The sequence below is a fragment of the Beta vulgaris genome, chromosome 4, assembly GCF_026745355.1.
Source record: "Beta vulgaris subsp. vulgaris cultivar EL10 chromosome 4, EL10.2, whole genome shotgun sequence".
Lineage (NCBI taxonomy): Eukaryota > Viridiplantae > Streptophyta > Magnoliopsida > Caryophyllales > Amaranthaceae > Beta > Beta vulgaris.
Genome location: NC_079205.1, coordinates 61,857,660 through 61,869,622, shown reverse-complemented (window position 1 = coordinate 61,869,622; position 11,963 = coordinate 61,857,660). Strand labels below are relative to the sequence as shown.

At 33.7% G+C, this 11,963-nt stretch overlaps 1 protein-coding gene across 1 annotated transcript; it reads left to right on the top strand.

Annotated features, from left to right (window-relative positions):
- The first annotated feature begins 278 nt into the window (after window positions 1-278).
- Window positions 279-5,671, top strand: LOC104890108 (F-box protein At2g32560). Its single transcript, XM_010675479.4, has 5 exons — window positions 279-2,131; window positions 2,269-2,348; window positions 2,529-2,707; window positions 3,580-3,654; window positions 5,092-5,671. Exons 1-5 carry the CDS (start codon window positions 1,460-1,462, stop codon window positions 5,277-5,279), a joined length of 1,194 nt encoding a protein of 397 aa, XP_010673781.2. The 5' UTR covers window positions 279-1,459; the 3' UTR covers window positions 5,280-5,671.
- Window positions 5,672-11,963: the final 6,292 nt, after the last annotated feature.

The window sequence follows — 11,963 nt, the reverse complement described above, 5'->3', positions numbered from 1 at the left end:
TAGTACCAAAGTTGATATGGCGCATCTAAAAAAATATATATATATATATATATATATATATATATTAAATAAACTAGTGATAATTTAAGCATAGCAAAATAAAAAATGGAGGCAAATGTTAAGTAGATGCAGTCCAACTACCAATAACAACTTACGGTAGCTTCAAGTGGGTTTATTAACGGTCAGATGACATCAATTTTCGCGGATTTTTCTCCCACTTGTAAGAAATAAAAGAGAGAAATCTTGCTTCTTTCGAGGAGAATTTTAGTAATTTACTACTAAATATTATGAATCACCGCCCACCATTTCTCATCAATGAATTTCTTAATTTTATGATTTTATCTTCCATTGGTGGTTAACTCTTCTCAATCTTGGTTTGCCCACCAACTGTTTGTTGAATTACCTCAATGAAAAAACAAAGATAGTGAAAGGTGGGCTTTTTTTCTTTCTTTTTGCTATAATAAAAGGGTGAGCTTTGTGGGTGAAGAAGTGAGGTTTTTGGTGAAGATTCTGCTGAAAATAAGGTGAAAAAAGGGACCCACTTTTTTTGTTTTCCATTCACCAACATTACCAGCAATCTTCATCATCATCATCATCATCAAAGATCTCTTCTTTTTCACTCTCCAACTTCAACAAATTTCAATAATCTCTTGAAATTTTGGAAGATTTGAAAATTATTAGGTTTTTTAATTACTTCCAGAAGTTGGGTGTACCTAATTTTTTTTTTTGCTATAGTAGTAACATTTAGGAAATTCAACTACCTAGATCTGGGTTTTGTTGTGCCACCTTTGTTGGATTTTTCTTCTTCAAAAGATCTGTTTCTTGTTGCATTGAAATTCTTAGTCCTTTTTTAAGATAAGAGACCTTGTATCTGGACCTAATATATCTTCAATTTTCCTCTTAAGTTTGGTACTTCCTAGGTGTCAGGAAAATAAAAAATATTAAAAATCTCATATTATTCATCTTCTTCCTTATCTTACTTCATTATTTGTTGAGCTTTTTAGGTAAAGGTGATTGCTTTACTTAACTTATTTAAGGTGACAAGAAGCACAACTTTTGGCTGTCAACTGTGTGAATATTAACATTTTCTACCACCTTAATCTACCCTTTTTAGATTAAAGAGTTGTTCTTAAACAAACAATTTATTCTGATTGGATTAGATTTGTTGGGGAGCCCCACTTCTAGGTTTTGGTGGGCTCTATCAAACTAATAAAAACCCATATCTTGGAAGTGTTTTTTCAAGATCCTCTTCCCATTTAACCCAATTTTTTTTAATTTTTTTTAAATTTTGGGAGTGGGGGGTTGAGGAAGAAAGTGTAAGACTTGTCATCAGCTACATCTTTTACTTAGTTATTATTGATTTTCCTCAATTGGGTTTTCTTCCATTTGGGTGTCTCTTATCTTTTCTTCCTTAAATTAGATTTAATTTCCATCATTTTTCATTAATAAATCATCTTAAATGTTTTTCTTCTTGGTGACTAGCATCTCCTTCTTCTTCTTTATAAACTCACTCTCTTTAAAACCACTTCCACCTTGGGCAAGTGATGTGAGACTTTTACCACTCTGCTTCTGGAAAGAGTTATCTTTCTCTCCCATTTGCAAAACTCTTAAAAAAGAGATTTTTGGAATTTTTTGGGGATTTCCCTCTATTATGGCAATCAAAAAGAGTTCATCTAGCTCAAAATTTGATAATGTCCAAGATAATGGGCAATTATCTGTCTTAGATTTGCCTGAACTAGCATTGGATTGTATTTTAGAGAAACTTTCCCCTGCTGGGTTGTGTAGTATGTCAGCTGTTTGTACTTCTTTGAGGGAAAGGTGCATTAGTGATCACCTTTGGAGTAGGCACATGAAGCATAAATGGGGGAGAATTCTGGGTCCTGCAGCATACCGAGAGTGGCAATGGTTTATTGCTTGTAGGCGAAATTCGACCACTTCTTCAGGGAAAAAATCTCAAGGTTTGATCAAATTCATTTGGCATGTATGGCCTTTGACATGGTTTACATCAAGATTTGACAAAAGTAATAGTAATAATGATTCAAATTCTCCCCTGGTTGATACTGTTATGTCCTGGTATTTGGCTCTTGAAAGTGGCAAGTTCTGGTTCCCAGCTCAGGTTTACAACCGTGAGGTATTGATCAATGATCACACTCAATTATCTTAATTTGTTTTGCTTGAGGTTTCTTTTGTTGTGTCAATTTAAGGCATTTTTCCTCTTTGTGCAATTCTAAAATAAAGTTGAATTTGGTATGCTATTTCTTTTGACAGAATGGTCATGTTGGATTTATGTTGTCCTGTTATGATGCTGAGCTTAGCTATGATCCCCAAACTGACACTTTCCAGGCAAGGTAAGAAGCACAGCGAAAACTTTATTGTGGATCATTAGTTATACATTTTTAGTTATATACTTCTATATTTCTGAAGAACCTTCATTATTTTATGAACATGAAAAAATGAAGAACACCATGCATTTGAATATTTGATTCATGAAATTGTCTAAAAGACTAAAGTTGTATTCATGGTTGCAGGTATCCTCCCCATGGAAGAAGGGCAGTGGCAATTGAAAGCGGTATCCAATGGGAAAGACTAAGGGCAGCCCCGGTAGATACTCCGCCACATGATCTTCATGCATCTGATTGCTTGAATGATCTGCAACCTGGAGATCACATAGAAATCCAGTGGAGAAGGAATAAAGAATTTCCTTATGGTATGTTCCACTATCTAAGTATTTGGTGATGTTATTATTGTAGCCGTGTGAATATTTGTTAAATTTGTGCAGCTGGATACTAGATAGAGGTTAAATATTTTAGATCTTTTTTTCTTGATTGGTTGTAATTCGTTCAATTTGTGCAACTTGTCCATGATAGCTTGCCTGCAGAGTCTTTCCCTGGCGTGAAAGGGTAGTATATCTAGGAAAATTCAAGCATACACAAACACCCTTTCAGAAGAATATGTAGAAGAGCTCAAGTTTTCCACCCTTTTTAGTATAAAGTAACTTTCCATATTATGTTGCAATGACCTTCCAAATCACGCAGAAGGTATAAGAGTTAGTTGTTCTATATCTTGGGGTGGATGTCATGAATCATGATTAGTAGTGCACTCATGAGTCTATTGTATGTTGTTGAACTTTTGGGACTGTAAATTACTATTAGTGATTAGTTTTATAAACATTGGAAGATGCTAATGCTCCTTTTAATTAACATCATTGAACAATGTTTATGTTTAATGTACTCAGGTTCAATTGCTGTTTTCAAAGTATATTTAGGACTAAATAACTGATGCATTATTTTCTGTCCCATAAAGTTAGGCTTATATTAGACCGTTTGAAGTGTGTTCTATATGATACTTCTGTTATTACTTTTTTGTTATTATATTATAACTTATGAAATGAACAATCTTTTGAAAAAACTAAATTTTCAAATCAATGTAATGATACTATATTTTTTCGTTATAATAATATGTACTCTTGTAAGTTAATAAACCATTAGTCAATGATAATTAACTTCTGTCTAAAGTCTACAATACCTATATTTTAAGTTATATGTAACTTGACAAAAATTTTCGGCATATTTATCGCAGGATGGTGGTATGGTGTTGTTGGCCACTTGGAGTCATGTGATGGGGATGAGAATTATTGCCGATGTCACAGCAGTGGTGAGTGAATTGATGCCTGTAATCACTGAATCTTTACTTTAAGCTTACTGCAAGAAACGTGAACTACAATATCTGCATGCAGTTTCACCCCCTTTTCCCCTCCCCCAACCCAAAAAAATGTGTTTGTGTGTGTGTGTGTGTGTGGGGGGGGGGGGGGGGTTGTCAGTTATTAACAAGCATTTCATGTTTCTTCTGCATAATCCTTTCATCTTGTTCTTGTTCCCTTCTTTGTAAACCATAGCATAACTGAGGAGTGATAGGTCATGCACTGCAGTTTACACGGACTCATGCGTTCATGTACAAAGTACAAACACAAATTTCTTGAAGTTTATGTGCATATGTAGGCGCAATATAAGTTTTTTTTAGCTAGATAGAGGATATTCTGAAGAAAAGAGTGCGTGTGGACTTGAAAATCGATACTATGCAGTGTGCACAGCGCACAGATTCATAAATCCATGCACATATGCATTCTTTTGAAGTTTATAGGATATAGGGACAAAATAGATATTCATCTAACAAAATTGATGGTATTTTTTGAAAAAAAATGCATGTGGACTCAAAATTTCATGTTCTGTGCAAATCTAGAAATCTTTAATGTTGTAGTTGGAGGGTGTGTGTAAGAGATGTTGTTATTGGGTAGTGGTCTTAAATTTTGCACCTTCAAACTATGCTTATTTTTTCTAATGATTGTCAAGCAAATGGGTCATCTTCTTTCTGAGTTATTGGTCCCCAAGACATATCCTTGTTATGTGTCTTATTTTTCTCCGGCAACAGTGTTACGTCTTGTTTCAAGAGAGTATTTAAGGCCAGGCAGATTGAAAGGAACTGATGTCCTCTTCTTGGAGGTTCTGTTTCGTTGTGCATCGGATCCCCACTTGGGTCGTTTGATATCTCATTTTCTTTGCCTTTGACAACAGTGGTTGTATAATGATCTTTTATCAAGTTGAAATCTGACCCATTTGTTTCCTTTTGTTTTATCTTCTTTTTCGCGCCCTTCTTTCCACCACATATTAATTTTTCCTGGTTGGGAGTGTATGGTGTTTTGTTGGACCATTTATTCACCTCACATAATTCTCATGAGATCAGATCTTGCTAGGCCAAGTAAATATTTGGATAATGTTGAAAGTCTAATCTAATCTAAACTCGGTAAGTTTTGTCCTTGCTGCGATTGTTAGATTTGGAAACCTTTTGTACATGAATACATGCACATATTGACAATTTCATCAGATTCAGCCTGACTTGGTTTGATATGGTTTGAATTTTTGTGGTCTGATTTGAACTTTGATCTAGTCTACACTGATGTGATCTGATTCTTAACAAAAAACAAATGATAAGTTCCTCAAAAAGTTGAAGACAGCATAGCCAAACTCCGAAATTTTAACATCAGTTTGAACGTACACTAATTTAGTTATATGTCGCGTTTCTTGTTGATGGCAGATACTGTTTTGCTCGAATTTAACCAATATACTCCTGGATCACGGTGGAGAAGGACAATCGTCAACAGAAAGGATCATAGAGAAGAGGGGAATGAAAGTGATGGCTTTTATGGAGGTATTAGAAAGCTTAGCAAAAGCAACGAGATTGCAACCTGGAAGAGTTTATGGCCAAGGGAAATTTTGGAGTAGTAGAGTTCCACATTTCGGAAATTGTTTCCTCTTAATCCAGATCAAAGCAACTCAAGTTACAAATTACTACAAGTATGGCTAACCAGATCAGTAGTTGCTCTATTTTTTTTTCTTGAAAAGATGTGAGAATATGCAGAAAAAGGCTAGCTATTATAGTGATACATCTTATCTTTTTTCGCCTTCCTTTTTTCGCCACCAAATATTTTTCATGGATGAATTATAGGGAAGCAAATTGCTACTCTTGGAAATTTATTCCATGCTGCATTGCATCTGTATGGATGCGGATTTGATGTACTATATTTACTCAAAGACAAGAGCTCCTTTGTATTTATCAGAACCTCTTTTTCACTGATGAATGAATCACAGATGTTACTGATATCTTATTTAGTTTCTCAGTCATGTTATTACAGTATTTATACCTGAGATTGTCCCAAGTTCTGTAAAATTGACTTGATATGAATTAAACTCGAAATATGAATTTACATGACCAGATGATATCGACCTGATAATTCACAAAACTAACAATTCTTAATGTCTACTAATATCGACCTGATAATTCACAAAACTAACAATTCTTAATGTCTACTAATTATATAAGCTAATGGGCAATTAACTTCAGTTATCACCTCAATTCAAATAAAACCCGACATGACTAAAACCAAACTGAACGACTTGTAAACCAATCTGAACAACTTGTTTTTCGCCTCTTAACACAAATTATTCCCTTTTAAACCATTAAAATTAGAAAAAACATATGCAGAGTAGCATTTTCAAGTAAACATTTTTTTTCCCTCTGTATGACTGTATCTACTAAACTTGCACTTCGACAGTCCCCTTGCCGGAAGGCGGTAGCTAGTAGCTACTGTGCCAAAATAACGTTGGATGGAAGAAGTATGTTGCAGAAACAACATTATTACATAATACCCATTTGTTGCATTTAAAACGAAACGGAGGAGTATATGTTTTAACTTTCTTCTGTTAGGCAACAGAGTTGGCCAAATTCTTGGACTTCTGCCAATGATGAGAAATCTAAGTTTTATATAATGCCTGCTAACTTCATAGTTAATATTTTCAGGGAAACAATTTTATTCATCTGACATAAATTAGATATGAATATTGCACCAAACTCATGCTTTTAAGTCTGTCAATTGCTCCTGCCTGTAATTAACAAAAAAAGTTTTAGAGAGCACACATAGTGTTTTGCTAACCAAATAAGTGGTTATTTCCTGAAACTCTAGCTTATTTTTGCTGAGCCTTTAATACCAAAACTTTTGGTCAAGCAAAAGAAAATCCTAGCTCTATGCTTCATTAAACTCTTCATTTCTCTCGAAAATCTGACGATCGCGTTAGAATTTTTTGAGCTAAATCTCTGAGAATTGTGCATCTTCCTAAGCAACAATGGAGTCTTTTGTGTTATCCTTTCTTCATTTACTAGTACTTCCTTCCCAAAAGTTGCATTTTTCACTAAAAATTTCTTGATTCTTTGTTTCTTAGAGTCAGAGTTTCCTACACCCTCCTTGATGGGCCCAAAAACATTTGGATTTAGTGGGCCAAAAACATCTCTCTCTGGGACCAGGCCCACTTTGTTATGATTGTGGGTGTTCCTTTTTGCTGAACTATTGGGCCTTCTGAATGGTGAGAGGGACTTGGACCGTTGTAGGTGGGCCTTCTTACCATGTTGGCCCATCATATCTTTGTCATCCTTAATCTTGTTCAAAGCTGCTAAGAAGGGATCATACCCATCATTCCACAAGCTCCTCTGCCTTAAGAATGGCACCTTGAGCTTCGTGCTTCGTGCACCGGGGGATGAGGCAGTCGAAACATTACCTCGCCTAGTGTGCGGTCTCATGGAACGGGCTCGTGGCGGGGTCCTTAAGGGAAGCATTTTCCCATCACAAAACAACTCATCAGCATAAGCTATAGAAAGATCTTGACTTTTGTCAAATCCATTTTCATAAGGATAAAACCTCTTACTGCCTTCAAATTCAAAGTTATCGACGTAAGGATAGAAATTTTCAGGTGTTTCAGGTGTTATTAACCCGGACTTGAACACGACAGGATCCTTAGTAGGACTAGTTGGCATACTAAGAAAAAAGAAGCCATTGTGGTTGTATTTCCTAGGACTAGTTGGTGCACTTGTATAGTAAGAGTAAAAATCATCTGTGTTTGGGGATGTACTACTTTCCATTTGCTAGAAAATGTGAGTTTGCTTAGAAAATCGCACTGATCAATAGTATATATGCATGAAATTTGTGACTTAAATCAAATATAAGTTCCTGAATTAGAGGGAGGATAATGTATACTTTATAGTTAATGCCAAAGTTTTATGTACGTGGATGATATCATGCTGGCTGATTTGTTAGTGGAGTGTGTTAATTTCCTGGAATTATGGCTTCTATGCTGGAACACATGACAAATAACTTTGGTCAAAAATCCTTTGGCTGTTTGGCAAATCCCACTTTTCGTGAGAATTTCTAGTTCCCACTTCCCAAATTTATGCCCTTGATCTCTACTAAAGTTGTTTATTATTACTAAAATTGTAGTACCTTTCTTTTCTTCCCCCCCAAAATTTTGTTTAAAACAAGCACAATTTTGTTTAAAGCAAGCATAAGAATAGAAGTAGATAGTCTTGATAAAGTATATGATCGGAAATCTGTATCCGGATTAGGAAATGACACTTTTGGGTATATAGTGCAGAACTGGTTGAAATTAGTTTCGGTTTGAAATTATATGGAATCTTTATTGGTTGGATGTTTGATTTATAAGTGGGTCCAATATTGAATAGTTGGATTTAAAATTGAATTTGAAATTATAGTAGGTGCTATTTATTGAGCTTATGATAAGCTATCTCTAAAATCTTTATGTCCAATAATTATGCATGAATTCATGGTTTATTCATGTTAGAGCTCTAACGTCGTTGTTCTTTCTTTATAGCATGTAGTTACATGATTTATAAGTGAGTTTTATTAATTTTATGTCTTAAATAATGGTTAGGTTATCGATCTAATGGTTGCTAATATATTAGCTTGGTTAGAATCTATTACCGAATAATGAATATGACCACTTTAATTAAACTATTGGGGTTGTTTGGCAATTGGCTATTGGCTATTGGCTATTGGCTATTGGCTATTGGCTTTTAGTTGTTTTAGTTGGCTTGTTTGAGTGGCTGGAAGCATTAGCTATATGTATTTGCTTTTTGAGTTGGTTGTTCAAGCCAGCTGTTTGCAAAAGATTTTGATAAAATAAGTTATGGCTGTTGGCTGTTTATTAGAGCGTTTGTAGGCCAACAAGCCAAAAGCCAATCCAAGAACCTACTCCAGGCAACTTTTTCATTTTGGCTTAAAAGCCAGCTTTTTCAGCTAACCAAAAAGCCAATAACCAAACACTTTTTTTTGGTTGTTTGACCAAATTGAAAAGCCAAAAGCCATTGAAAAAACCATTTACCAAACATGGCCAATATTGGATCACGTCACTAGACATTTCTTCCGCCATTAATATCATTAGTTATAATAATTTAGTAAATCTTTCAAAAATTGAAGTTGATATTTAGAAAATACTATACGCTGACAAAACTAATAAAATCTTACATGATGATGTTTTCTTTTATATATTAATAGCAACTTACACACAAAATTGGTGGAATTAGACTCCGAAAAATTGCAACGGAGAGCAAACAAATTTAGTGACAAAAGAAGGTGGTGTTTGCCAGAACTAGTTGATATAATAGTTGTTAGCTATAAAAGTAGCCACTAGAGTATAAAGTTAGTCCGTAGTTGTCAAGTCAGATTTTGAGGTGTTTTCTGTTTGGCACAAAACTCGCTATTTAAGGCTATGTTCACTTCACCTTATTTTTGCTTATTTCAGATCTAATCAGATCAGATCAGAAAAAATAAGATCAGATCAGTTCAGATCATGCTTATATTTAAAAATCATTATATCTTTCATTACATATTAGTAAAAAATATAATAATTGAATATTAATAAAGTACTCATTGAGACGAATCAAACAAGACCCCACATGACTATATTTTTTCTTATATATTGAGAAAAAACTAAAAGATAAGATCTTGTAATCAGATCGATCAGATCAGATCAGATCAGAAAAAATAAGTTCAGATCAGATCAGATAAGTTCAAATCAGATAAATTCGAATACTACTTCTCGAAAACACTAAAAGTTACTCAACAAGCTGATATCAGATGACGACAAACACGCTCACAATTACTTAGCATGAACCACTAGCCAGACGAACTGATAATTAGAATGGGTGAACCACAATTTTGAAAACCTATCATCTAAAGTATATATAACTAATATAAGTGTACATACTAATTATCACATTTAGGAATTAGGATGTAATTCACTCAAAACAATCAACAAACTACATTATTGGTGCTTCTTCTTACTTCTTAGTGTGGTTCAGTCAGAATTAAGATGTAATAAAATTAGCATAATAACCAATGAGGCAATTAGAAAGCCAAATCATTGAAAACTAATTAGCTCATATGCAAGAAATATTCGAGTTGATATTTCTTCATAGTTACGTTAAGAACAAATCGGTATAAAGAACTCTGCTAATAATACTTTTGACATTGGACGTTGACCGAAAATAATATACGCGGGAAGTTGAATTCTTGAAACCAAAGGGAACAAAAAGTTACTAGCGTGTTCTCCCTAACTTATTTTCAATTCAGTTCAGTTCAGCTCTGGACAATATTTTACTTTTATACTCCCTCCGTCTTTTTTTATTTGCTACATTTTGCCATTTAGGGGTGTTTCAATTTATTTGCTACATTTGCAAATATTTCCATATATAGTACATAGGTCCCACACTTTATTTACAAATTTGCCATCACTCCCTTCTTGATTTTGTAAATGTTTCCATATATAATACATAGGTCCCACAATTTACCTATTTGCTTTTTTGTTAATTCCATTTATGTCAATGGTCCCCACTCCCTCCTTGGTCTTTGTGAAAAAGTGCTTGTAGCAAATAAAAAAAGACGGAGGGAGTATATCACTATTCATTTCAGTTCAATTGTTTTATGTCTAAGAAAACAGGACATAAATGCAGAGATCTTTGTCACACCTCATAGTTACTTCCTCCGTCTTTTATTAATTGTTATATTTACTTTAACACACAAGATCAAGTAAACATGATGTGGGGATAATTAAAGAGTAGAGCAATAAAATATAAAATAGTTGTCTTTTGTGAGGAGTTTTAGGAGAAATCATGTTGTAGGACGTAAAAAGAAAGAGAGAAGATTAATTTATATTAAAGTTGAATGTGTGTATCATAGAAAGTTAGCAGACTCATTCCAAAAATAAAAACAAAATAAATGAATAAACTAATAAGCCATAAGGGACATCCAAAAAAATTACGAGTAAACTAATAAAAATCGGGGGAAGTAAAATACACTTATAATCAAGAGATCCCCAACACTGCATTGAAAACTAATTTAATTTCATACTTTCATTTAATTTGGGGGGATCTTAAAATTTTTGGCAAGATAAATTACATTAACGTCCTCTTACAGGGAACCTAAATACAACCTACCCAAAGCCTCCCAAACCCCCTGATGAGAATCGAACCATAACATATTGATGGAAGATGAAAGGGGTTGCCACCTTTCCACTCCCTCATCCTGTTAATGACTCTGAGAGTTTTAGAGATATAGCAATTAAGAGACTACGTATATTTCATTTAATTTAGCCATTTAGGTATCTATACAAATATATTAAAAGGCATGCGAAAACAAGAAACTGTGTCACGTAACGCTCTCCCTAGGAAGTTTTAGTTCATGTAATCCATGTACAATAAAAAAAATTAAGAAATTGCATAGTATAGGGGGTTTGATCCCGAGATTAGTACATATATTAAAGTTCTAACCACTAGGCCGTCTAAATTGTATTTAGTGTTATTATCATTAAGTATTATATTAATAAATGAAATTTTTTCTTACCCGGGGTATAGTCCGGGCCTAATAACTAGTTTAATTGAGAGAAAAAGAGTGGTGGTTTATTACATAATGCACGAAAAGTTTGTACATGTGGGATGGACAATTGAATGTAATTACATGAGAAAGATAAATACTTCCTCCATTTCATTTTAAACTAGTTATTAGGCCCGGGTTATGTCCCGGGTAAGAAAAATATTCGTTTATTAATATACTTTATGATAATAACACTACACATTTCTTGTTTTCACATTCCTTTTAATATATTTATATAAATACAACAAAAGGATTTTATTTATGAAATATAAAATATTCATTTATTACATTTAAAACGAAACAGAGGAAATATAATTTTTTAAAGGTCGTATAAAATATGATTTCTAACGTTAACTTATAGGGTAACGAAAGGAGTGTCAGTTCTTTATTTTATTTAATTTTGAAGGCAATTGAGCATCATATTTAGTCGTTAGTCTCTGATGTTTCATCATGCCCTAATCTGCATTAGATAAGTGTATTTGAAGTCAATGCTTCAACCTGACAAAGTCAAGCTAACGCAAGCATTTGAGTCGGTCAATGATTATGAGAATACCTTTAGGTTGAATAATTTTGGATATTTGGAACTTTTTAAAAAATAAGTTATTACAGGAGATTATTGGAACTTTGGAAGTCAATATTTAATCCAAACGAGTAATTTTTTTAGTTATACTACCTCTTTATTTTTTTAGTT

What these genes read in the sequence shown, in the direction of transcription:
- LOC104890108 (XM_010675479.4), top strand. Translation starts at nt 1,460, where the DNA reads ATGTTTTTCTTCTTGGTGACTAGCATCTCCTTCTTCTTCTTTATAAAC. An exon ending in ACTGACACTTTCCAGGCAAG is followed by an intron (nt 2,349 to 2,528) that starts GTAAGAAGCACA and finishes TCATGGTTGCAG; the next exon opens with GTATCCTCCCCATGGAAGAA. An exon ending in GAATAAAGAATTTCCTTATG is followed by an intron (nt 2,708 to 3,579) that starts GTATGTTCCACT and finishes TATTTATCGCAG; the next exon opens with GATGGTGGTATGGTGTTGTT.